General features: G+C 37.2%; 1 protein-coding gene and 1 pseudogene across 2 annotated transcripts; one reads left to right on the forward strand and one right to left on the reverse strand.

The window, feature by feature from the left end:
- The first annotated feature begins 637 nt into the window (after window positions 1-637).
- On the forward strand, window positions 638-20665 carry CLEC6A (C-type lectin domain containing 6A). 2 transcript variants are annotated; one of them, XM_029953138.1, is made up of 6 exons: window positions 638-3027; window positions 3788-3880; window positions 5511-5612; window positions 9148-9299; window positions 18889-19004; window positions 20339-20665. In XM_029953138.1, the coding sequence occupies exons 1-6, from the start codon at window positions 2997-2999 to the stop codon at window positions 20481-20483; spliced, it is 639 nt and encodes a 212-aa protein (XP_029808998.1). In that variant the 5' UTR covers window positions 638-2996; the 3' UTR covers window positions 20484-20665. The 2 variants fall into 2 exon arrangements, with proteins under 2 accessions (XP_029808998.1, XP_029808999.1); XM_029953139.1 differs by lacking the exons at window positions 18889-19004; window positions 20339-20665 and adding exons at window positions 9500-9560; window positions 9671-9959.
- Window positions 20666-22554: 1889 nt separating this feature from the next.
- Window positions 22555-25963, reverse strand: LOC115305320 (annotated as a pseudogene).
- Between the last annotated feature and the right edge of the window lie 372 nt (window positions 25964-26335).

Consider the following 26335-nt stretch of genomic DNA (forward strand, 5'->3'; position numbering starts at 1 on the left):
ACAGAGAGAGACAGTGCAAGTAGGGAAGGGTCAGAGAGAGAGAGGGAGATATAGAATCTGTAGCAGGCTCCAGGCTCTGAGCTTGCCGTCAGCACAGAGCCTGATGTGGGGCTCGAACCCATGAACTGCGAGATCATGATCTGAGTCAAAGCCAGATGCTTAACTTACTGAGCCACGCAGGTGCCCCCAAAAAGTTTTTTTAAAGTATATAATTTGGGGTGCCTGAGTGGCTTGGCTGGTTGGGCATCTTACTTTGGCTTGGGTCATGATCTTGCAGTTTGAGAGTTCAAGCCCTACATCTGGCTTGCTGCTGTCAGCTCTGAGCCCAGTTTGGATTCTCTGTCCCTCTTTGTCTCTTGCACTCTCTCTCTCTCAAAACCAAATAAACCTTTAAAAACTGATATAAAAAGTATACAGTTTTTGTTACTGCATTTATGAAAAAATTCATTTTTAATTTTTAAATAATTTTTAAAGCTTACTTATTTTGAGAGAGAGAGAGTATGTGCCCAAATGAGTGGGGGAGAGGCAGAGAGAGAGGGAAAGAGAAGGAGAGAGAGAGAGAGAATCCCAAGCAACCGACAATGCAGAGCCTGCAGGCCTTGAACTCATGAAGAGTGAGATCATCACCTGAGTTGAAAATAGTGCGATCATCACTTGAGCTGAAATCAAGAGTCCGATGCTTAACTGACTGAGCCACCCAGGTGCCCCTATGAAAAAATTCTTTGAGGAGAGCTGAAGTTTTCATCAGAACTTCAAATGGGTTAGTGGCCCAGGAGAGTTTCATCATTATTTATCTAGGTTGATTTCAACTTCCCAACATCTGTCTTCACTACTACAGTCTTCTGATAAGGGCTAATGAAAAATAAAATCATTTAAGGTTACACAAATAAACTGTTCTCTTTCTAGTAATGGAGAACTCTTTTGTTGTAGACCAACCCTTGTAACACCACCAACAACAAAGCTAGCAAGAGGAAGTTGGTTTCAAAGCATAGGGGAGCTATACTGACACTGAAGACCTGAGGCACATGAAGGTAGCAGCATAACCAGTCTGGATCCATGAATAGTGATCAGCCATTCTTCCCCCAATTTCTTGGAATTGATGTAATCTCGAAGGATCATCCCGAGAATGACTTATATGAAATTTCTTATCATCCAGCAGTATTATAACAAACAACAATAATAATCTCTTAAGTTGAAAATAATGAGATGCTATATATTTTGTAATGTAAGTCTGTAGACCAAAAATATCTTAAACACATTTGTGTGGGAACATATCTGAGTCTAAATATCTCTTAGAAGGTAGTGCTTTCCACCACCTATTGATTTAACTGTTTTTATCTAAATTCTTAAACAGGAGAATCAAACTGGGTCTACTTAGTTCAGTCATGGGCGATAATTTTCAAAAGGGCAATGTAATGCTGCTTTCTTGAAAAAGGGTTTCAAATTGCTGATTCATTTTTGATGAAAAGAGTTCAAGCCAAAAGAACAGTATGCCCTTTGACTCTAATAGTATGTGATTTTATTTTCAATGCATACAAGTTATTATCTTTTCCATTGCTACTTTTTGCATGACTTCCTTATTAGACTCAAATATCCTATATTTGCCTATACATCTGACCTGAACCTACCACAAGTCTTCTTTCGATCTAATCTCCCATTCTCCCTATTAGTTTTCTGCCTTTTTTTTTTTTTTTGTATTTTGGTATATTACTCCTTTTTGCCTTTGCTCATACCATCTCAGCATTCTAGTCAAAGGCTTGCTGCTGTAATCTAGAACTGTAGAAGGAAAGAAGAGAACAAAAGAAAATGGAGCACAGGGTTGCCAATGGTCAAGAGCAGGAAGTGACTTAGGGAGCATATACTGGAGATGGGTAAAGAAGAAAATAGTTCTTTAAATTGATGTCCCTATATATAAAGTTTACAAGAATTATGCTCTTTGGACCATCTGAGTCCTTGGGTTTGTGTTTCTTTATCTCCGAGGGGAACTGGAAGCAGATGCATATGTTTTATAGCCACTTCTTTCCCCCTATGACTTGTTGTATCTCTAACCAACCCCAGGGAGAATTTTCTGGGCTTTTAATACTGTTCTCAATATCTATTTTATCATTCACTGTAACGATCCCATCACTTTAAAAGCTTGTTGAGTTCAATATGCACTTATTCATAGTAGGTTTTTTTTTTATTCGTCTGCTCACTTGAGAATATGGAGTTATTTGTGATCTTAATAAAAAGAAAGGTCTACATTCTAGAAGCTGTATGTACTGAAGAATCTCCAAGCTCCTGAGTAATTACAAGGAATTAATGAATCCTGTCTTTGATGTTATACCACTTCAAGCTCCCCCTTACCTACTCAGGGAGATCACAAAAGATTACTAAACTATGCCTAATATTGGTCTTGATGCAGTAAGAATGTTTCATTGCTTTGCAGATAGATTCCAGGATTTTCCATTTTGCAATCATATTCCTGAACAATATCTGTGGATATTTATGTAATTTCTATATTAACCCTTATTATTGAAGCCATATCTAGTCAATCAGACTTTTGCTTAGTTCTAAGACACTCTTCAATACTTGGATTAAACTTTACACAAAATCCAATGTTGGCTTGTGAACACTTAAATTAAGGCCTACAAATAAATTTTTTTAGGGGGTATAAAATTTTCTATTTTGCATTCCAGAATAGAAATCAGAGAGAGAAATTTTATGTCAGGAATTGAACACATAATCTAAAATTCTTGTCAAAGTTGCAGTGAGGAGTTTGGAATATGTTTCTCAATTTCCTCTTATTATTCCTAGTATTTTTAAATCACTTGAAATTTTCCCAAACCACAACTTCCTCTTCAAGATACAGCTTATACCAGAAGTTTCTTAGCCTCATAAGAATGTTTAGCAGTTTGTCTCTGAGCTCTGACCTCTTTGAATGAAGCAGAACTCTGAGTGACATCTTCAGAGCAAGAGGTAAAAGAGGCTCCTGAATCTTTTGAATACAGAAGATAATGGTACGAGAAGGGCAGCCTCAAGGTGGAGGTAAGCATTCCTTTTCTCAGTTCCAGAGATGAGGTTAGAAGTATATGATGAGATGATAAAGGTCATTTGGAGACAAGGGGTAGACAACAGATTGATGATTGATGGGACAAAGATTGGATCACCATAGTAAGAGTGATGGAAAGTTGAAAGAAAGAATAATTCCTCAGAGCCAGAGGCACTTCAAAGAGTAAGAAACCAAATATTAATACAGTGGTATGGGAAGAGGGAGGCAAAGTGATATTTTCAGCAAGGCAGAAACTCAATGGATTAACATAATTTCAAGAAGACAGAATAAGGAAATGGGAATTACGGTTTGCCGAGGGTGAGTTTTGCCCAAATTGTTTAGGACTACAGAGCCACTACTCATTTATTTATTCTGAAGCCGTTTCCTCCCACCACCCACTTATTTTTTAGAGAGAGAGAGAGAATGAATGGAGGAGAGGAAAAGAGAGAGAGAGAGAGAGAGAGAGAGAGAGAGAGAGAGAGAGAGAGAGAGAGAGAGAGAGAATGAATGAATCCCAATGCAGGGCTCAATCCCATGACCCTGGGATTATGACCTGAGCCAAAGTCAAGAGTTCAACACTCAACCACCTGAGCCGCCCAGGCACCCCTATTCTGAGGGAGTTTTTAAGCTCTCCTCTTGTTTTAGGTTTTTAATTACTCTGAGATTCTTCATCTGGTTTCTTCATTAATCTAAGCTTCTTAAAAATCTCCACTTCCTGGCTCCTTGATAACAGTACTTGTCTTGCTGATCTGACAGAGAACGCAGTATGGCAGTCCCAAGTACGGTGCTGGTCTGTTGCTGTGATTTCCATAGCACTCCTCAGTGCTTGTTTCATTGCGAGCTGCGTGGGTAAGTTCTTCACTCAGGTGCCATTTCCCTTCATTCCTTTTCCTATCATGTTCTATGAAGATTTTCTAAGATATGCTCTTTTCTTTTTTTAATCTCATTAATATGTTAGCTCTTACATGGAGTACTATATTTGATTTCTCCTCCTCCTCCTCCTTTCCCTCCTCTTTTTCTATCTTTTGGTAACTGACTCTGCTTCCAGATCTGCTTTACCTAGTTTTATTAGCATGTTCCCCGCCATGGCTTCACATAGGAATGTGTGTTAGTTGGAGACATCCTCTAAGACACTGTCATCCACCACTGGGTTCCCTGGGCACAAAAGCCCTCCATTTTGAGACCTCAACTGTAATTACTTTTATAATCATAATATAGTCTAGGCTCTTTGATTTTCATGTGGGAGTCTTTCCCAGCATGAGATGAAAACTTTTTCAAATGCAATATTGAAGATATAAAGGAACGAAGTATTTTTTCCTTGTTCAATATACTTCCAAGTAAATATTTCAAGTTCATTTTGTGAAAAGTTTCAAAGGTCTTTTTGCTCTTTAGGCTACAGTTTGGTTCTCTATTCATTGATAACATAATTAAAAATAATTTTGAATAGTTTGGGCGGGAGTGAAAGTGACTACCTATGTCAAAATGGGCCGTGTCTGAAGTTCCTTCTGAGATGTAAACCAACCTCCTAGCCTTTATTAAAACACAGTTATCCCCTAAGTTAAAATCTGCTTTACTTTTCATCATGAAGTGCAAAAGAGGAGGTTTAAGAATATTTCAGGGGTGCCTGGCTGGCTCAATTGGTTGAGCATCCGGCTTCAGCTCAGGTCATGATCTCATGGTTCGTGGGTTCGAGCCCCGCATCGGGCTCTGGGCTGACAGCTATCTCAGAGCCTGGAGCCTGTTTCAGGTTCTGTGTCTCCCTCTCTCTCTGACCCTCCCCTGCTCATGCTGTCTCACTCTCTCTCACTCAAAACTAAATAAAACATTAAAAAATTAAAAAAAAAGAATAGTTATTTCATTAAAGGAAGGTAGGAAGTCTTGACTGTATTGAGCTTCAGTAGTATAAGGACAAGAAAAAGTAAGTAAAGAGTCATGGCAGGACCTGAGAGAGAACAGGTCTTGCTTAATGTGCGTACTCTTGAGCATAAAAGTGAATATTTATCCAAGACATTTAAAATGTCTAAATGTTTAAAAGTCCCCTTGGTTGTTACTTACCCTACATATTTATCTGTAGCTACAACAGCCAGAAATTTTAGAATATATCCAAATAATTTGCAAGCTTGCTTCAGGATAAAATTAAAGAGGAACAGCCAGTGAGTCAACAAATATTGATTACTCTGTGACCATCACCGTTCCAGGTGTTTGTGATTGATTGATGTGGAAAACAGATAAAACCTCTGCCCAAGAATATAGAACTTAAATATCAATGGGGAAAGAACCAAAAATAAGTGTGCAGGTATAAAACCAAACAAAATTAATGAATACAAACAAGTAGTAATTCAACATAGTCCTTACTGAGCTTGCCTAGAGGAAGAGATTGGTGGTGGTTGGAAGCAATCCAGCTTGGCAAGATATATAGAGCATGAGTCTCTATAATAAAAACAAATGATGAACACTAATCCTTCTGCCTCCTTCACAGTGACTTATCATCTTACATATGGCAAAACTGGCAAAAGGCTGTCTGAACTACACGTATACCACTCAAGTTTATCATGCTTCAGTGAAGGGACAAGTGTGACAGGTAAGGGGTTGCAATGCCTAACAGGACTTTGTCTTTTCCCAGAGAGAGGTTAAGATTGAGTTCAACATTGGTTTGTCCCATTAAAAAAAAATGGAATATCTGCTTTAAGATATCTCTAAATTTACATGTTCATATCAGGCTTTAGATTCACCCCCAAAACAATTTTTCCTCCAGACTTCTTGATCTCAATAAATGTTAACAACACATCCCATGTACTTTGCTCAAGTGAACACTGGAAGTTATTCATAACAGTTCTCATTTCACATTATCCTCATCCTTATCAAATGGATTAAATTCCTCTTTTTGATATCTAAAATTCTCAGTAATAGCCATCTGCATTCCAAGTATCCACTTTATTACTGGTCAGTGTGGATCTTGGAGCATGGCTCAGGAGGAGATTGCCCTCACTTCAAAATACAGTCCTGGTAACTTCCTATGTGAAGAGCTGGGGCAGTTGAATTCAGAATCATCACTATATATAGTGAAACAAGTCAAAGAAAGGTAAAGTGCATGTTTGTAGTAGTCTTTATGGCCTTACTCTTTCCAAGAAAAAAAAATCCAAATAAGTTTTAGACTCTTGCTAATTCAGGAACTAAATAATCCAATCCTCTGCATCTATGCAGAAGCCTATGAGGGATAAAAGGAGGGCAGATGTTTCTTTGTATTCCTATGAGCTGTTCGAATTTTCTTTTTTATGTTATTGGGCAATGATATGAAACATGGGATGGTGAGGGATGATTTTCTTTGCTCTCCCTGCCTTCTGGTTCTCTTGTCACATTGGGGTTCTTTTGTCCCGCAACTGTGGAACTGGCCCTTCTGGGGAGGAAAACATCATTCTTTCAGGATGTAGGCACTCGAGCAGTCGGAGTTTTAAAGAATGCCTTCTTGGAAGCAGCAATGTGCACTTTACCCTTTGCCTTCAGAATGTTCTAGATGAATGAGACAGAGATGGATATTAATGAAATGAACCCCACATATTTGTGGCATGGGAGACTGCAAATTTACTCCTTAAAAATATCCAACCTGATATTATTTATGGCCAACTGAGCTGTTCAATACAGCTAATTCAAGTTACATGATTCAAGTTTATATACCAAAATTGTTTTACATAATACCATGTCAACAACTAAGAGGGCTCAAATTTTAACAATATCTGCTCAAACTCTTATTACAATGAAGAGGAAAAGTAGAAGTCTAAGCACAAAACTTCCATCTTGATTACAGTTAGGAAATAATTGATAGCCACAATGTATCTTCTCCAATTTGTTTCCCCCTGAGTTCCAGTCAGAGTGTTGAGATATTCAGATGCCCAGATAAAGTTTCTTCAGTACACCTGAACTCTACCTAGACCTGTAGTTTTCAACTCTTTTGCTTGCCAGTCCCCAAAAAGGATTTTGAAAAACTATGTACCCCCTTATACAATTTATTTTGACATTTAAAGTCTTTTTTTTCCCTAAACCAAGTTATAGATGTGAAGGCTTTAAGTTCTAAAATATTGTTAAGTATTGACATTTAAAACAAAAATCTCTTGTATCTTTAAAAAATCTATCTACTAGTGTTTAAATACTATCATAGTAGTGATAACCCTACTACCATCACTCATTAAAAAAAAGAATATGTATTCTTTAACAGTTGGATGTTTTATATTATTCTTTTGCCCTCTTCAATTAATGTTTACATTGCACTTTCTTGATTTTCTAAAATATGTACTATATGTCTGATATTTTCATTTCCTGAGGAACATTAGACTTTACATGCCTATAAAATTTCTTCTGGATTGACTTATCATTACTTATCATTGACTTATCCATATTATGAGGATACAATATTCAAAACATCACATTTATTACAAATTTTGATAAATTATTATCAATAAAGTAAAACTATTAGAAACTTCTCTTTCTCTCTCTTTTAATTTACCTTGGAGAGAGTGAGACAGAGAGAGAGAGAGAGAGAGAGAGAAAGAGAAAGAGCATGAGCTGGGGAGAGGGGCTGGGAAAGAGAATTTCAAGCCAGCCCTGATGTGGGGCTTGATATCACAACCCTGGAATCATGACCTGGGCTGAAATCAAGAGTCAGATACTCAACCAACTGAGTCACCCAGGTGCCCCTGCTCAACTCTCTCCCTCTTTCTTTTTTGAGAGAGAAAGGGTGCAATTGAGCAAGGGGCAGAGAGAGAGAGAGAGTGAATCTCATGAAGGGCAGAGAAAGACAGAGAGGGAGAGAGAAAGAAGCAGGGCTTGAGCTCATGCAAAGCACCACAAATCATCTCTTAATGAGATTAATTTGACTTTAAAAAATACAATCAGTGGGGCGCCAGGGTGGCTTAGTTGGTTGAGGTCTGACTTTGGCTCAGGTCATGATCTTGCAGTTCGTGAGTCCAAGCCTGGCATCTGGCTCACTGCTGTCAGTGCAGAGCCAGCTTTAAATCATCTGTTCCCCTCTCTTTCTGCCCTTCCCTCTCCCTCTCTCTCTCTCTGTCTCTCTCTCTCTCTCCCCCCCACTCCCTCCCTTTCTCTCCCTCTCTCTCTCAACCCCTCGCCTGCTTGTCTAACAGGAGAAACCTAACAGAGGACCATAGGGAGAGGAAGGGGGAAAGAGAGCGGGGGAGAGTGAGGGACACAGATCAAGGGAGACTACTGAATACTGAAGACGAACCATGGACTGAAAGGGGAGGGAGAGGGAGGGAGGGGGTGATGGTCATGGAGGAGGGCACTTGTGGGGAGAAGCACTGGGTGTTATATGGAAACCAATTTGACAATAAACTATTATAAAACAAAATAAAATAAAAAAATCAAAACAAACTTTTACAAAACGAATGAACAGAATACATAATTGAGATAGATTTCTAAAAGTGGCTAATATTAAAATGATACAGATATGGCCTATTTTATTCAACTTATAGTATTATAAGAGATAAAAAAACTCTGTACATTGTTTCTCATAACTTAATGATGTAATAACATACAAAATAAATAAAATAGACCTATATGCAACATAGATGAATCTTAGCAAAAATCGAGCACAAGAAGACCAGATATATTATAATAGCTTTAAAAACTCTCAAACCTCAACAAATCGAAATGACTTGTTATTTATTTATATATGTCTCTATATATACACACACAGACATATATTTACATATACATTTTGTATATGTAAATATATATATTTATCTGCTAAAATTATTCACCTGTGTTAGTCATTTAAAATCCTGAGAGACCTTAGGGCTTCTAATGTAAAAAGGATTTGAGGAACAGGAAAAAAACATTGATAATAACTCTTTTTGCAAAAATCCAGAACAATTATGCAGGTAAACTTTAGTAAATATTGAGGGCTTAATGCTAAAGAATATTTTTTTAAAAGCAGATTTATGGCTCCAAATTATATAATTCAGGGAAACAGCAAATACATGCAATAAGAAACCCATCTCTAGAAAAGAAATGCAGATCCTTGGAATTTGATATGTATGAAACATACCTCTTTAATCCTATTTATGCCGTCTTGCACTCATCCTCTCTTTCATGCGGCACAGGAAATGTCTGGGCATGTTGCCCATATAGTTGGAAGTCATTTGGTTCCAGCTGCTACTTCATTTCTACTGAGCGGAATTTTTGGGCAAAGAGTGAGCAGAACTGTGTTGCGATGGGTGCTCATTTGGTGGTGATCAACACGGAGGCAGAGCAGGTACTTGTGCTTATTTTTCATTAATTTTTTTAATTGTGGAAGAAAATATGGTTGTTACCCTCTGAACTCGTTTTAAATGTATAGTTCAGTAGTGTTAACCATATTCCTATTGTTGCAAAAAGATCTCTACAACTTTTCATCACGCAGAACTGAAACTCTGTAGCCATTTAACAACAACTTCCATTGCCCCCTACCTCCAGGCCCTGGTATCCACCCTCCTATTCTCTACTTCAATGAGTTTGACTCCTTTAGACATCTCATGTAAGTGGAACAGCATTTGTTTTTTTGTGACTGCCTTATTTCACTTAACATAATGCCCCCCAAAAATTTTTTTCATGTTGTAGTGGTAACAGAACACTTTTCCTTTTTAGGGCTGAATAATACTCCATCACACATAGACCACATATCATTTATCCATTCAAGTGCTGATGGACATATGGGATGCTTTTACCTCTTGACTGTTGGGACTAATGCTGCAGTGAACAAGGGTGTGCAAATGTCTCCATGAGATCTTGCTTTCTGTGACTTTGGCTCTATACCCAGAAGTTGGATTTCTGGATCATATCATAATTCTAATTTTAATTTATTTGAAGGATGACTGCACTAGGATGCACAAGGATTCCAATTTCTCCACATTCTTGACAGCACTTGTTTTTTTCTTTTCTACTCTTTTTTATTAAAACAATTTTTTAACGTTTATTTATTTTTGAGAGACAGAGCATGAATGGGGGAGGGGCAGAGAGAGAGGCACACCCAGAATCTGAAGCAGGCTTCAGACTCTGAGCTGTGGGCACAGAGCCCGACGGGGGCCAGGGGGGGGGGCGGTTCGAACCCACGAACCATGAGATCATGACCTGAGGTGAAGTCGGCCGTCTAACCAACTGAGCCACCCACATGCTCCTCTTCTCCTCTTCTCTTTTTCTTTTGATAGCAGAGTGTGAGATTATATTCCATTATGATTTTGATTTGTACTTCTCTAATAATTAACAATATTAAGAGTCTGTTCATATACCCTCATGCACTGTTTTGGGAAGGCAAACTAAAGCAGCCTCTGTGGAAAACAGTATGGAGGTTCCTCAGAAATTAAAAATAGAATTACCCTATGATCCAGTAATTGCACTATTAGATATTTACCTAGAGAATATGAAAACACTAATTTGAAAAGATATATGCACCCCTATATTTATTATTGCAATTATATTTAATTGCAATATTTAATTTAATATTTATTGCAGTATTGTTTACAATAGCCAAGATATGGAAAGAGCCCAAATGTCCATAGATAGATGAATGGATAAAAAAAGATGTGGTATATACAGATATACCATGGAATATTATTCAGTCATAAAAAAGAATGAAATCTTGCCATTTGTAAAAACATGGATGGACCTAGAGTATTATGATGCTAAGTGAAATAAGTCAGAGAAAGACAAATTTTACTCACATGTGGAATTTAAGAAGCAAAATAAATGAACATAGGGGAAGGGAAAAAAGAGAGAGGGAAGCAAACCATAAGAGACTCTTAACTATAGAGAACAAACGAAGGGTTGATGGAGAGAGGAGGGTGGGAAATGGGTTAAATGGGTGATGGGCATTGAGGAGGGCACTTGTTGTGATGAATACTGAGTGTTGTTTGTCAGTGATGAATCACTAAATTCTACACCTAAAACTAGTTTTACCATGTGTTAACTAACTAGAATTTAAATAAAAACTTGAAATTAAAAAAAATTGTATCTCCTTTGATTTCTTTAAAAAAATGTTTTGTAATTTTCAAATTATAAGATTTTCACTCTCTTTGCTAAGCTTATGCCTAAGTATTTTATTCTTTCGATGCTATTGTCAATAAGATTGCTTTCTTAATTTTTTTTGTGTTCTTTATTGTTATTGTGTAGACATGCAACTGATTTTTGTATGTTTATTTTGTATCCTACAACTTTTCTGAATTTGTGTATTAGTTCCAACAGTGTTTTCCAGCTTTAAAGAGATATAATTGCCATATAAAATTGTATGAGTTTAAGGTGTGCAATGTGATGACTTGATATGTGTATGTATTGCAAAATGATTACCCCAAAAGTTTAGTTAACACATCCATCAAGTTACACAAATGCCATTTGGTTTTGAGGTTAGAATATTTAAGTTCTATTCTCTTATCTGCTTTGAAGTACTGTTTTTTTTAATTCAACATATTTTTTATTTTATTTTTTTATATTTTATTTTATTATTTTATTTCATTATTATTTTATTTATTTATTTATTTATTTATTTATTTATTTATATTTTATTTATTGTTAATTGACACCATGTTTTACATTACAGTTCCAGAATTTATATTCATCTTATAACTAGAAGTTGGTACTTTTTGAGTAACATTTTCCCGTTTCCCCTACACCCCAGCACCTGAACCGCTATTATAGTCTATTTCTATAAGTGGCTTTTAAATTTAAATTAATTTCACTAATTTACTTTTTATTTGAGTACAGTTAACACACAATATTATATTAGTTTCTGGTGTACAACATAGTGATTTGACAAGCGTATACGTGATGCTATGTCAGCACAAGTGTAGCTACTATTTTTCACCCTACAACACTGTTACAATACCAATAACTAGGGGCTCCTGGGTGGCTCAGTCGGTTAAGCGTCTGACTTCAGCTCAGGTCATGATCTCACGGTTCGTGGGTTCGAGCCTTGCGTTGGGCTCTGTGCTGACAGCTAGCTCAGAGCCTGGAGCCTGTTTCAGGTTCTGTGTCTCCCTCTCTCTCTGACCCTCCCTGGCTCATGCTATCTCTCTCTGACTCTCAAAAATAAATAAAAAAACAGAAAAAACCCCCAAAACAATGATTATACCCTTATGCTGAGTCTTTTATCCCTGTGACTTATTCATTCTACAAGTTTGGCTTTTTTAGAATTCACATGTGAGTGAGATCTTATTGTACTTGTTTTTCTCTCACTTATTTCACTTAGCTTAGTGCCCTTAATGTCTATCCATGTTGTCACAGATGGCAGTATTTCCTTCATTTTTATGGCTGAATAATATTACATTATATATTCCCCACACTTATCATTATTCATTCATCCAGGTAAGTTTTCTTCCATGTTTTATTTTCTAGAAGTCTTTTCAGGTCTTCCATGTCTTAACCCGGGGCCCGGGGACTGCTTCTCCGCCCGTCCGCTTCCACCCCAGGCTGGAGCGGCACTTGTGGGTGCCGCGGTGCGCTAGCTTGCCAGGTCCAGGCACACCCGTCCCAGGCTTTGAGGGCGCCTCTGTCGCGGGTCCTTCACCTGAGGGAGGGAGAGAAAACAGGGCAGGAGAGGGAAGACGCAGAGAGTGAAGAAGCACACGGTTTCTGATCAAGCCTCTAGCTTCTTTATTCTTCTTCTTCTTTTATTAAGAAAATAATTCCTCGGGGCGCCTGGGTGGCTTAGTCGGTTAAGCCTCCGACTTCGGCTCAGGTCAGATCTCACGTTCGTGGGTTCGAGCCCTGCGTCAGGGTCTGTGCTGACAACTAGCTCAGAGCCTGGAGCCTGCTTCCTGTTCTGTGTCTTCTTCTCTCTCTGCCCCTCCCCCTCTCATGCTCGGTCTCTGTATCAAAAATAAATAAAACATTTTTTAAAAAAAAGGAAAAAAAAAAGAAAATAATTCCTCTTATATAGAATTTTGGGGCGGAGAACTGACCCGGATCGGTTACCAGGTAAACAGAGTCAAATGCATATCAAAAGAAGCGCCCAAACTTGCCTCTGCAAAGCTGGGGAGGGGGAGCTAGCGCTGAATAATCCAAAATGCGGTTTTGATCTTTTGTACACCTTGGCCACTCTATGTCTGGCCCAGCATGACCGACGCCAAACTTATTTTGACCAGGAAATGGCAATCTCCAGCCTCCAGATGCAAATCTTGTTTACTAGTTCACTCCCCCGGAGAGTGATAATCCTTGCCTGAGGCAGCCAGAAAACTTGGCGGCTTCTGACACTTCCATATAAGTTTTTAATCCATTTTGAGTTTATTTTTCTAAGTGGAATAACATAGTGGTCCAATTTTATTCTTTTGCAAGTGATTATCCAGTTTTTCCAATACCATTTATTCGAGAGACTATCCTTTGAGTATTCTTGGCTCCCTTGCCATATATTAGTTTATTATATGTGCATAGGTTTATTTTTAAACGTTCTATTCTGTCCCTGTGGTCTATGTTACTGTTTTTATGCCAATATCATAATGTTTTGATTACTATAGATTTGTAACATAGTTTGAAATCAGTATGTGTCATGATTCCAGCTTTATTCTTTCTCAAGATTGCTTTACGTATATAGGGTGTTTTATAGTTCTGTATGAATTTTAGGATTGTTTTTTCTGTTTCTGTGAAAAGGGCTATAGGTATTTAATAGGTAGAGATTAATTACATTGAATCTACAGATGGCTTTGGGTAGTCTGGGCATATTAACAACATTAAGTCTTCCCATCTATGAACATGAAATATATTTCCATTTATTTGTGTCTTTCCCAATTTCTTTCATTAACATAATTATAGTTTTCAGTGTATAGAATTTTCATTTCCTTGGATAAATTTATTCTGAAATATTTTATTATTAGTATTATGCATAGTATTTGTTATGCTATTGTTATGAGATTGTTTTTAAATTTCTTTTCCAGGTAGATCATTTTTAAAAACACAACTGATTTTTGTATTCTGCAACTTACTGAATCTGTTTATTAATTCTAACAATTTCTTGGTGGAATTAAGATTTTCTCTATATTATAGCATCTGCAAACAGAGAGAATAACTTCTTTCTTTCTAATTTGGATGTCTTTTCTTTTCTTCCTTCCTTCCTTCCTTCCTTCCTTCCTTCCTTCCTTCCTTCCTTCCTTCCTTTCTTTCTTCCCTTCCTTCTTTCTCTCTCTCTCTCTCTCTCTCTCTCTCTCTCTCTGTTTCCTTTTCTTCATAATTAACTCTGGCTAGGACTCCCAGCGCTATGTTGAAAAGAAGTGGTGAGAGTGGGCATCCTTGTTTTCTTTCTGATCCTAGATAAAAAGTCCACTTTTCCACCACTGAGTACGATATTAGTTGTGGGCTTATGTATGTACGGCCTTTATTATATTGAGGAACATTCCTCTTATCCCCAATTTGTTAAGAGGTTTTTTTGTTCATTTGTTTTATGGCAGGATGTTGAATCTTGTCAAATGATTCTTGGCATCTAGTGAGATGATCATATAATTTTTATCTTTCACTCTATTAATATGGTGTGTACATTTACTTATTTGCATATGTTGAATCATCCTTGCATCCCAGAGATAAAGCCAACTCAATCATGGTGCATGATCTATCTATCTATCTATCATCTATCTATCTATCTATCTATCTATCTATCTATCTATCTATCTATCATTATTTATAGTGAGTAGGGGAAGGAGCAAAGGGAAAGAGAGAATCTTAAGAAGGTTCCATGGTCAGTGTGGAGCCTGACACAATGCTTGATCCCATGACCCTGGGATCATGACCTGAGCTGAAATCAACAGCTGAACTGACTGAGCCACCCAGGTGCCCCATCCTTTAAAAGTGCTGTTGTATTTGGTTTGCTAGTATTTTGTTGAGAATTTTTATATCAATACTCGTTAGGGACATTGGCCTGTTATTTTCTTTTCTTGTGGAATCCTTATCTGGCTTTAGTATCAGGATAATGCTGGCGTTATAAAATAAATTTGGGAGTGTTCCCTTCTCTCCAATTTTTTGGAAAAGGTCCAAGAAGGATTGGTATTAATTCTTCTGTCAAGGTCTGTTAAAATTCACCAGAAAAACAATCTGGTCCTGGGCTTTTCTGCATTCAGAGGTTTTTAATTATTGTTCATTCCCCTTGCTCATTATTGGTATTTTCAGATTTTCTATTTTTCATGATTCAGTCTTGGTAGGTTATATATTTTTAGGAATTTTTTCATTTATTCTAGATAATCTGATTTTTGGCATATAATCATTCAGCGTATTCTCATGCTCCTTTGTATTTCTGTGGTATCAATTGTAATGTCCCTCTTTCATTTTTTATTTTCTTTATTTGAATCTTCTCACTTCTTTTAGTCTATCCAAAGGTTTGTTCATTTTATCTTTACAAAAAACCCAGCTCTTGATTTTATTTATCTTTTCTGGTGTCTATTTCATTTATTTCTGCTTTGATCTTTGTTATTTTCTTCCTTCTAAGCTCATATGAGCTTAGTTTTTTTTCCCCCTCCTTCCAAGTATTTGAGGTGTAAACGTTGGTTGTCTTTTTTGGTGATCTTTCTTTTTCTTGGTGTAGATGTGTTCCTAAAGTTTCTAAGTGATATAATAGCAATTTTAGATGAGTAATATCTTTTTTAGAGGGCGAGGAAAGAAAATAAGAGAAAGAAATCAATTTGAATGCAATTTATTTTTAAAAAGGGATTTCTGAGCATCTTAAGAACAATTATTTTGAATTCTTTTTTAGGTAATTTCTGGTCTCTACTTCCTTGGGACTATACTAGAGGTGTACTGTATTCCTTGGATGGAGGTTTTTTCACAAATCTGTGATTCCTATACTTTGCATAAGTGTCTGCACATTTAAAAGCAATAATCTCTTATCCAGACTTTATGGGTTGATTTAACTAAGGGAAGACTCACCTGTGGGTAGGAACACAATGGAGTGTGCTGTGACCTAAGTCTGGTGATGCAAGGCACCTATGATGGGGGCTTGTGAAAACACAGGGTCTGGGGGTAAGGCAGTCTGTTTGGCCTAGGTCCCTAGGGTATACATCAGACAGCTCTGTGGTCCTTGGAGAGCATTGTAGGAGGTCCACAGAGGGTACAAGGACTCATGGTGTCTCAGTGGAGGTTCCAAGTCCACTGGGGACTAGGGCAAGCAGTGGTATTAACTGGAGCTGATGGAATGCACAGACTTTGCTGTGGAGGCCAGCTGCATGGGCCTATGTTGTGGCAGGGACTAGTTGCAGACACACATCATGGTGGGAGCCAGTCAGTCCCAGTACTCCCACTCTGGCTGGACAAAAGCCAGTCCCTCCAGCAGCCCCCTTGAAAAGCCAGAGCACTGGACGTATGAGAAGAGAAGGTGTGTACTGTCAATTTTCTCCTGATTGCTTTGTATTATGCCCATGAAGTGATGGGTAAATTCAACAAACTTTCATACCTACTTAGATGCAGCTCTGCTTGGCTTTGCACTTGTCTTGGCACTGCAATGTCTTAACTGGTTTCTTGAGTTCTCATAAAGACAACTTGGTCTGTATATTGTTAACTTAGTTGTCTCCCTGGGGGAATGAAGACCTGGGGTTTCCTATTCCACCATCCTGCTGATGTCAGTGGAGCAGGCACATTTTTCAAAAGACATTTTTCATTTTGTAAAAGTAAATTTTTATTTTACATAGTAAAATATCATTCTTTCTATATTTTCAACATTCACAATAGAGTGATGAAATCTATGTGGTCCTTCCATTTTCTTCCTGCTGAATGAATGAATGAATGAATGAATAAATGAATGGAAATTATGTAATGAAATCTGATTCCACATAATTCTCTGTATTAGGATCTTCCCAAACAAATAATTAACAATTTCTGTTTTAAAATTCTGTTTTTCCCTATACTCAAATTCCCAAAGAAGTGTCAACATTTAACCATACAATCAACAAGCATTTTGCTTTGTTTGCTGAAATGGAAATCATCTTGAAGGTCAATTATTTTTAAGGGCATATCATCTCTAAAATGAAAAAATAGAGAATTAGCAGATCTGATTTATAAATAGAAACATGCCAGTGTAATGTAACAAGTAATAAGTATTATATGTTCTAGGAAAATTTTGTAAGAAATATTTATAAAGCTTACCTTAATATTCAGAATTTCACTTGCTTTTTCTACCAGACACACAGTCACAACTGACAAAATGAGAAATTTCAACATAGTAAGCTGCAATCTAACTTTTACTTTAAATATGCATACATGTTAATTGTAAGGTATTGGCTAGTAGATATACACATCTCAAAAGCATCATCTATATTTGAGGAATATCTGTTTTGACAATGTTAATTTATATTATAGTTAAACAAAAGTAAATGTCCACATAGAATATTGCAAGTAGCATTCTCAGTATTTAATAACGCTCAAGAGTAAATATTGCTGAGTTTAATACTTTTCAGAATCTATTACAAAGCACCTTGTTTTCTATAGAGTTCCATAGCATATTTTTTCACACAAAACAAAGGAATATTTCTTTGACTACTGTATGTATTGCAAAATTCTAAGCCCTAAAAGAAAAGAGAAATTGCATTCATATTGCTTTCTCTTATTTTCTCTTTCTTTCCTTCCTCACTCTCTAAAACCCATATTATTCACCTAAAATTATTTAGAAATATACTATTATATACTATTATACTTTAGAAACCTCAGGACACATAAATATGCTTCTAAAAGTATGGAATTCATTGGAAAGCATCATATTCAGTTCGGCTCTCAGTAAACAAAACCATGTCTTCATTAGATACTAATTTTGGCAGAGCATATCGCATAATGTGATCAAGTAGTTTAAAGTAAGGGGTATCTGCTTTCAATTATAAAGTGATATAGAATTAAAGTACAATATATACACATTCTGGATAAGTGATTTAGGCCATTATGGTTTTTTGTCTTTTTAGAAGTCTTTAGAATTGATATTTTCAAGATTACTCTTTGGTATACTCACTGGAATAGAGGCATAGAAAAGATTCTCCCTGCTAAGATTAATACATTCATACAATATATGGCTAAGCTGAAGCAAAAAGTTCAAATATCTGAGGAGTAGAGGCATTTCTGATCATGAGTGTTTTAAGTGGAGGGAACCACTAAGATTATTTTTAGCAAAAACCCAAGGGAAATTGATCTTGGGCAATGAGTGGCAACCTATTTTATAACAATTAATAACCTAGCTCTTTGCAAAGGGATACAATTTTATTTTATTATTTTTAAGTGTATTTATTTATTTTGAGAAAGAGAGAGAGATGAGGGGCAGAGAGAGAGGGAGAGAGAGAATCTCAAGCAGGCTTCTCTTGGGATTCTCTCTCTCCCTCTCTCTCTGCCCCCTTCTACTCACATATACTCTCTCTACTGTTAAAATAACTATTGTTAAAATCCAGTAGGCACTCCTTTACGTTTAGTTTTTACAAATAATTTCCTCCTTCCTAGAGAAGTACTTCTTAGGAGAATAGGGAAATGTAAATTTTGGTAACCCAAATTCAATTTCACTGATAAGCAATTTTACTGATAAGCAAATTTTGATAATCCAAATTCAATTTCACTGATAACCCAAATTCAATTTCACTGATAAGCAATAAGAAATGATATGAAACACCTCTGAACTTATAAAATTAAAAAATGATTAAAAGTGCAAAAACTGACATGTAATTTTAAAAGAATTCTGTCTCTTGGTTAAAAAAAAAAGAATAAATTCTGCCTGAGATGGGCTGGTTAGGAGTCCCTCCCTCGTGTGACCATGTTGGTGTTTTGACTTGGCTTCTTGGCCAATGTGCTGTCATGACACCTCACATTTTCTTTCCTCTTTAGAGTTATAGGAAATTGCAGTCTATGACTCTTTCTTTTTCTTCATGCAGAATTTCCTTGTCCAGAAACTGAATGAATCATTGTCTTATTTTCTGGGACTCTCAGATACACAAGGGAATGACAATTGGCAATGGGTTGATCTGACACCTTACAAGGAAAATGTCAGGTAAGTGCTGAATCAGATTAATGAAGCATATGGCCTTGTTTATGTAGAAAATTTAGGGGAATTTTGTTAGTAGTGATAATTAATGCTAATATTTCCAATTATTACACTGAAAGCAGATTCTAACAGTAAGCTCTTATTAAATGCATGTATTATATCACTTAAATTTCATGAAAGCTTATTTTTTAGAACCCTTTTTATGGGTTAAAAAATTGAATAACTTGCCCAATGTCAATTAACTAGTAAGATGAGAAATTAGGTCTCAACTTCATGTCTGTCTAACTCCAAAGATGGTGATGCTCTCAGCCATTACACTTTACTGTTTCTAAACACACGTAGACACTTTAATCAAAATTTTCTCCAGTTAATACGATTTAAAATATCTGAGGCATAACTATGTTCAATTCTTATAGGATAATAATATAATAATAGTATTTATTTGTGGATTAAAAATCAGTTTAATTGTACGTTGTCTCATCTGATTCTCACACGTTTCATGATCTATTTGAAGACCTCAATATAATTCCTTTTTTTTAAATTTGAAAGTTTATTTATTTATTTTGAGAAAGAGAGAGAAAGAGTGAGTGGGGGAGGGTCAGAGAGAGAGAGGAGAGAGTGAAAATCCCAAGCAGGCTCTGTGCTGCCAGCTTAGAGCCCAATGTGAGGCTTGATACCATGAACCATGAGATCATGACCTGAGCCAAAGTTGGACATTCAACTAACTGAGCCACCCAGGCACCCCTGATTCCTATTTTTGTAGGTGAAGAATCTAATACCTGAGAGAATAAGTTACTTCCTTAAGATCATAGTGAGCCAGCAATAAAATCCAGTTTCAAATTCAAAAATAGGGTCCTACTCATACCCCCCACCTCCTACCATAGAGTGTATTCCTTGGAAGCAGAGTAACTTATTTTGAGACTCATTCTCCCTGACACTTGTTTAATGTAGTTCAATGAGAATAGAGAAACTAACTTAGAAACGTGACAAGAGTATACAAATGAGAAGTCAGCCTCTTTATTACATGCCACTAAGAGAGGAATTTTTTTAATAACTTAGGTTGGGATAAGGGCTCTGAATAGATGAGGAAGTGAAGATCAGAATCTGGGGGAAAGGAACAAGAACACTACTGCATACAAATTTTGCTGGGAGAGAGACAGAGGAGCAAGAGTAAAGGTATGTGTCCACACTTGGAGGTTTTGAGGAGGGCAGTATGAGAAGAGAGCAATCATTGGGATGTTCTTTCACTCTGAACTTTGTTGTTGAACCCTGACCCTACATACTTTCTAAACAATCACAATGCATTCATTGAAGTGTTTTACTTTTTTGTTTCTTTTTAGATTATGGCACCAGAACGAGCCCAATTTTTCTGCAGAGGAATGTGCTTCAATAGTTTTCTGGGAAAATAGAGGGTGGGGCTGGAATGATGTTTTCTGTGATAGTAAGAGAAATTCAATATGTGAGATGAGGAAGATTTATCTCTGAATGTAACTTTATTCACTGACACCTTTAAAGTTAAGACCTATCATAAAATGATAATTTCCTCTTCCAATTTATGTATAATCTTTATCACAGAGGTCATGGAAATATTCAGATGCCTTTCTGCCTTCAATCATCCCCCTTCTAGTTTCTTCTTTTTCACTAATGATAAAATGAACTCTTCCTTCCTTTGTTTTCTCTTTGTTAGTCATTTTTCCCTTTCTTCATATTTCTTTTTACAAATGCTCCTCGTGCCAGAGATTGTACTATTTTGTCTGTGAGAAGATTCACAACAAAGTAGCTTTTGAAAATTATGAATTTCTTTCACCAAAATGCTACGTAAAAGCCCTTTTGGCCAAGATGGTGACTGGGGCCACAATCACTGGAAGGCTTGGCAAGAGCTGAAGGATTTACTTTCCAGACAGTTTACTCACGTGGCAATTAGATATTGGCTATTGGTAGGAAGCCTCAGTTGTTCACTGCAGAGGTCTCTCCTTAGGGTTATTTGAGTGTCCTCACAATATGTTGGCTGGCTCCCACCAGAGCAAGTAATCCAAAGAGCAAGAGAGAGCAGCAATGTCTTTTATGATCTAGCTTCAAAAGTCAAACACCATAATTCCATTTGTCACACAGACCAAACCTGATATAACAAAGAAGAGGACTGGGGCACCTGGGTGGCTCAGTGGGTTGAGTGTCCAACCAGCTCAGGTCATGATCTCATAGTTTGTGAGTTCTGACCCCACATCAGGCTCTGTGCTGATAGCTTGGAGCCTGGAGCTGGCTTCAGATTCTGTGTCTCCCTTTCTTTCTGTCCCTCCCCTGCTCATGCCCTCTCTCTCTCAAAAATAAATAAACATTAAAAAATTTAAAAAATTAAATAAAGAAAAGGACTATCCAAAGATATGAACACCAGAGGTGAGAATTATTGAGGGCAACCTTGGAGTCTGGCTGTCATACCGGAATTTTCTTAAAAAGATACAAAATATGTATTCCAAGAAGCAAAATAATTAAAAATTCTTCTACAATAAAAATATAAAACTCATATTTATCAAAACAATATAAAGAAAAAGGTTGTAAGATTTATTTTTTAAAGTAATTTATATACCCAATGGGAGTTTGAACTCACAACTACGAGATCAAGAGCTGCATGCTCTACTGACTGAGTCAGCCAGGGGCCCTGAAGATATTTTAAATACTTATAACTAATACAGTATTAGTACTGCATGAGAACATATAAACAGCTGTCAAAATCAATTATAAAAGACATAATTTGGGCAAAATACTTAAAAACCATTTTACAGAAGAAGAAATAGAGAATTCAATAAATGTGTTTTTATAGAGATGCTCAGCTCCACTAATAATTTGAGAACTGTCAATCCAGACTACAATAATATACTATTTCATATCCATTTTAATGGTTAAAATGAAGAAACATAACACCAAGAGTTGGAGGAGATATAGGCAAATGGTATCTCTTATACTTTGCTGACTTGAGCTTATACTGGTACAACCATATTGGAAAATAGATAAATCTACATTTTTTTCTTATATTAAACATCAGCTAACAAATGCTGTGTTGAGGGAGATCTAAGTCTATGAAATGTGGATACTGGAATGAAGGGTTATTCTGTGGGGATAACTTTAACTAGGGAGACTGTCTGCATTGTATGCTTATATAATTTAGGCACATATATGGTAAAAGTGAAAACAAAACAGGAGTTAGATAAACATAATTCTCAATATAATGGTTACATTTGGATGGTAGGCAGGGATTGGGAGGAGCACACAGCCATGTGATAGAGTTCCTGATTTTGTATTGGGCAGTGATAATTATATAATAAACACCAAACAGGGACACCTGGATGGCTGAGTTGGTTAAGTGTCCAACTCTTGGTTTCTGCACAGGCCATGATCTCATGATTTGTGAGTTCAAATCCCACATTGGGCTCTGTGCTGACAATTCAAAGACTGCTGGGATTTGCTCTCTCCCTCTTTTTCTGCCCCTCCCCTGCTCTTTCTCTCTCAAAATAAATAATTAAACTTAAAAAAAAAACCAAAATAAAGCAAGAATATTAAGAAGATAATGTATTATGAATCTCAAATTATGATTAAAACATTTTTGTGAACCTAAAGTCCAAATATAAAAAATCCTTAATTAGAGTCTAGATTAATGAAAGTTGGGAGTTCTTGACTGATATCTTTGAATTCAAGATCACACTGAAGTAGCAGTGATCCCGGACTCCCAAAGCTGTTGCTGCCATGCCACTGTCATCACAATTGACTCTCCCCTCACAAGAGGCTAGATGTTAGACTACTCAATCTAGCCCTAGTGATTACATCCAGAAATTCATAATTTATGACCTTGACTATCAGCAGAAACATCAGCAGGAAATTCTCTCCTGCTTTATTTTTACTTCCAAGTTTCACACTATTTCGTTTAATTGGTGGTTAAAAATTTTCATGAAGAAAGTAGTTGGAAGGGAATCTGAAAAATGTAGCTCTTAGCTTCCCGGATTTTGAAGCACTGGTAAGCGCATTGAAGGAGGTGGGTATGGATGCTGAGGGCTGCTCTAATAAAATGCTACAGAAATCCAGGCTGGGAAATCCAAATCAAGACACCAGCATGATCGCATTTTGGTGAGAGTCCTCCTCCTAGTTCATAGCCTGTACCTTATCATGGTCTTTAGTCTAGGGGTCCCTCTAGAGCCTCTTTTATAAAGCGCTAATTCCACTCAAGAGGACTCCATTCTCATGACCTAAGCACCTTCCAAAGGTCCCATCTTCTAATACCATACTCTTTGAGTATTAGTATTTCACCATATGAATTGATAGGGACACAAACATTCAGATCATAGTGTTTAGGTAAATATTTCTTAGATGTTTGGTTTAAATTTATCCATAAAGTTTTCCAGACTTGCTGCCTATTTCAGTCTATTTGGACTACATTTTCCTTTTATTTTTCCCTACAAATTTTAGACTTAATAAATTTAATTTTTATTTTCTAGAAAACCATTTATCTCACATTAATTTTTTTGAGCAGAGAACATACTTTATTGAAAAATAGATATGGAACAGCACATTCTACCACTTGTGGGGCAGGGTTAGCTTTGGTACAGCCCCTTTACCCTTAAGAAAACCCTCAGTGAACTTGCTTTTGGAAAAACTTTAACAGTGACACTGAAACTGGTTAAGTCTGCCTAAAATTACCTCCCAACAAACTACTGTGAGTATAAGTACTAACAGAGATGACAAGAGAAAGGCACAAATGACCAGAGTCAGGAATGTGGGGGCTCCACATAAAAGACAGCAGTGGTGTAGAAGACCAGGTCGGGAAGATGGCATGTCATATCTCGAAAGCTTCCCATCAAAAAGTTGTAAGGGGCTGGAGAGAAGTTAAAGGGAGAACCTTTTTCTTTGCTTGAACACCAAAAAATAGGAAACCAGAGAAGAGGGGGAATAGTGACACATCCCCAAAAGGAAATGGAAGGGGGGTTCTTGGAAGAGCATGGCCACTTTAGTTCAAGAGGGAGGGTGAGGCACTGTTAAAGAGAAGTGAACCTTGGTGGGAATGACCTATTGAGTCTCGGGCTGAGGTCTGGAAATCATTTGCAATCATTTCCTACCTCTCCAAGGATGTTCAGACAAAAATCAGTACAACTTAGATGGAGTTACAGGTGTGCTACATCAGACTGGGGAAAAGATTTCTGCAGTCTAATGAACTTGTTAACATGCAGCATGAAAGGGAACCGAATATTATTTTTGCACCTGCAAATGTAAAAGGATCTAGGGAGTTATTAAGAGAGAAGAAAGCATTTATGACTGGGTACTTTCTGGTGAGGCAAAAAGGAGTATTTGTTTCCTTCCACCAAGACACAGTTCACTTGAAGACAGTACAGAATCACCACCTCTTAATTGTCCTCTTCATCTCATTCAGATAGATTATGTGCTTTTACCAAGACTAGTCCTTGGAAGAGACTTAAAAAAATATCTCTCTCTGGTCAGCCTTGACACTGATTAAAAACAAGTCTTTCAATAAAAATGGAGGGAACAATAAAAGTGAGATAAAACCAAAGGGAATGGACCCCTTCCAGTATGCACACAGTCAGAAGTGTTACTTGTTCTCTGCTCTTCAAAAAAAAGTAAACACATGTAAGGAGGAATTGGAAAGGTCCTTGTGGTGGCAGCCATTATTTGGAAGTCTGGTGACCAGGAAGTAAGAAGCACTGTTTCAAAGTTTAGAAGACACAACACAAACTCATGGGGTTAGGGGGTGTGAGGAGAACCACTGACTGGACAGGTACAGTACCAAACAGAACACCATGGGTCAGTGCTATGAGGGATCTGCACTTAAGTCTACCAGAGATCCCATCCAGGCAGCCTCACTGAGGCTGAAATCACAGTTCCTCAGAACCAGTGTCTGCAGTGTGCCACCAGGGTCAAAGCCAGGACAGTCCTGGGGAGGTTGGTCTTCCCCTAAAATACTGTATTTACCAATCACAAGAGCTACAGAAATGACAGACGGACCCTTAGGGTAGAGATTCCTACTGCTGGGGTTCACTGGCTCCAGAGTGGTACATTGTAAAGAGCTTGGATCCATGGTTTTATTGGAGTTGGATCTTTTGGCCTCTTTAGCTCTCCACACATCTGTCAGGTTCTATCTCTTTAAAACTAGGTGTTTTCCTTTCCAATAGTTGAGCATCTGAGGGTTTGTAGCGTGTTGACAATGTCCACAGGATTCACAGCTGTCTCCTGGCTAATTTCTTTGCTAGAAATCTCTTTGCCTTGGAAATAATGCAGGTAATGGAGAAGCACTTCTTTCCAGTAACTGCCATAGCTTATGACCCTCATATTGGAAAGTGGACGTTCTGGGGAGTCAAGTTTTTCTTCCACTTTGGAAAGCAAATAACTGAAATTAATGAGCATCTTGCCATAGCCCTGTCTGCTGTACTGAGGCATAATAAGGATACAGGATACATTATAATTGAGAAATGAATTCTTTTCCTTGGAAAAATATCCAATCAGGTGACAGCTGGTGTTGTCCACTTCTGTCATAACATAGAACAGAAAGGGTTCCACATCATAATATAATGCCTGTGCTCCAAAAAATAGCTTGGCCAACAGGCATAGGTTTGGGTAGTAACCTTTGTTTTTCTCACAGTCTACTTGATGTCCCAGTCGTGCATGTTCTTCGGGATAGAAAGATGGTACCAAGTATTTAGCTCATAACCACCAAAAGCAATTGTTTTAATTATGTTGCTCCCCTCTGTGATTTGGCCTTGCAGCCTTAACTTGTCCAAATCCTCTGAAGCCTGGGCTCATGCTGTTTGGAAAAGATGTAAGTCATACTCACTATTCAGGTTTCCCAAGAGAGTTTCTCAAGTGGTTAAAAAGGGGTTTGTTATGAATAACAGAAGATGTAGGGTAGTTAGAAAGCACTAACTTTTAGCTGTTTCTAAAGTTGAGCTGAAAATACCTTCCCGAAACATTCACACATTTGAGTTCAAGTTGGTTGCTGAAGAAACATTTCACTACATGAAACCCCCAACTAATTACCCCCCTGCACTTTGAGCTCATCTCAGTGTGAGATATTTTCCCCAGTTTTCATTATATTTGCCTTCGACTTGAGTTTGAAAGCAAGTAGATTTGAGTCACATAAAGCACTTCAATTTGAATTTCTGAAATTGAATCCTCTGAAAAATGGGACATTTAGATCAGATCAATGTTTTCCCATCCAAACTGTATTGCAAAGTAATTTTCAATGATAATAGGTCAGAGGAAGTAGGGATAGACAGCCAAGGAGGAAGTGAAGGAAGTCTGGATTCAGGTGGTAATATTTGAACTTGGTTGACCTTAGACCA

The sequence above is a fragment of the Suricata suricatta genome, chromosome 10 (genome assembly GCF_006229205.1).
Source record: "Suricata suricatta isolate VVHF042 chromosome 10, meerkat_22Aug2017_6uvM2_HiC, whole genome shotgun sequence".
Lineage (NCBI taxonomy): Eukaryota > Metazoa > Chordata > Mammalia > Carnivora > Herpestidae > Suricata > Suricata suricatta.

Excerpts from the sequence above, each read along its gene's own strand:
- CLEC6A (XM_029953138.1), top strand. The coding sequence starts at position 2,997 with ATGGTACGAGAAGGGCAGCCTCAAGGTGGAG. Across the intron at positions 3,881-5,510 it reads TTTCATTGCGAGCTGCGTGG|TGACTTATCATCTTACATAT; the intron begins GTAAGTTCTTCA and ends CCTCCTTCACAG. Across the intron at positions 5,613-9,147 it reads TGAAGGGACAAGTGTGACAG|GAAATGTCTGGGCATGTTGC; the intron begins GTAAGGGGTTGC and ends CATGCGGCACAG.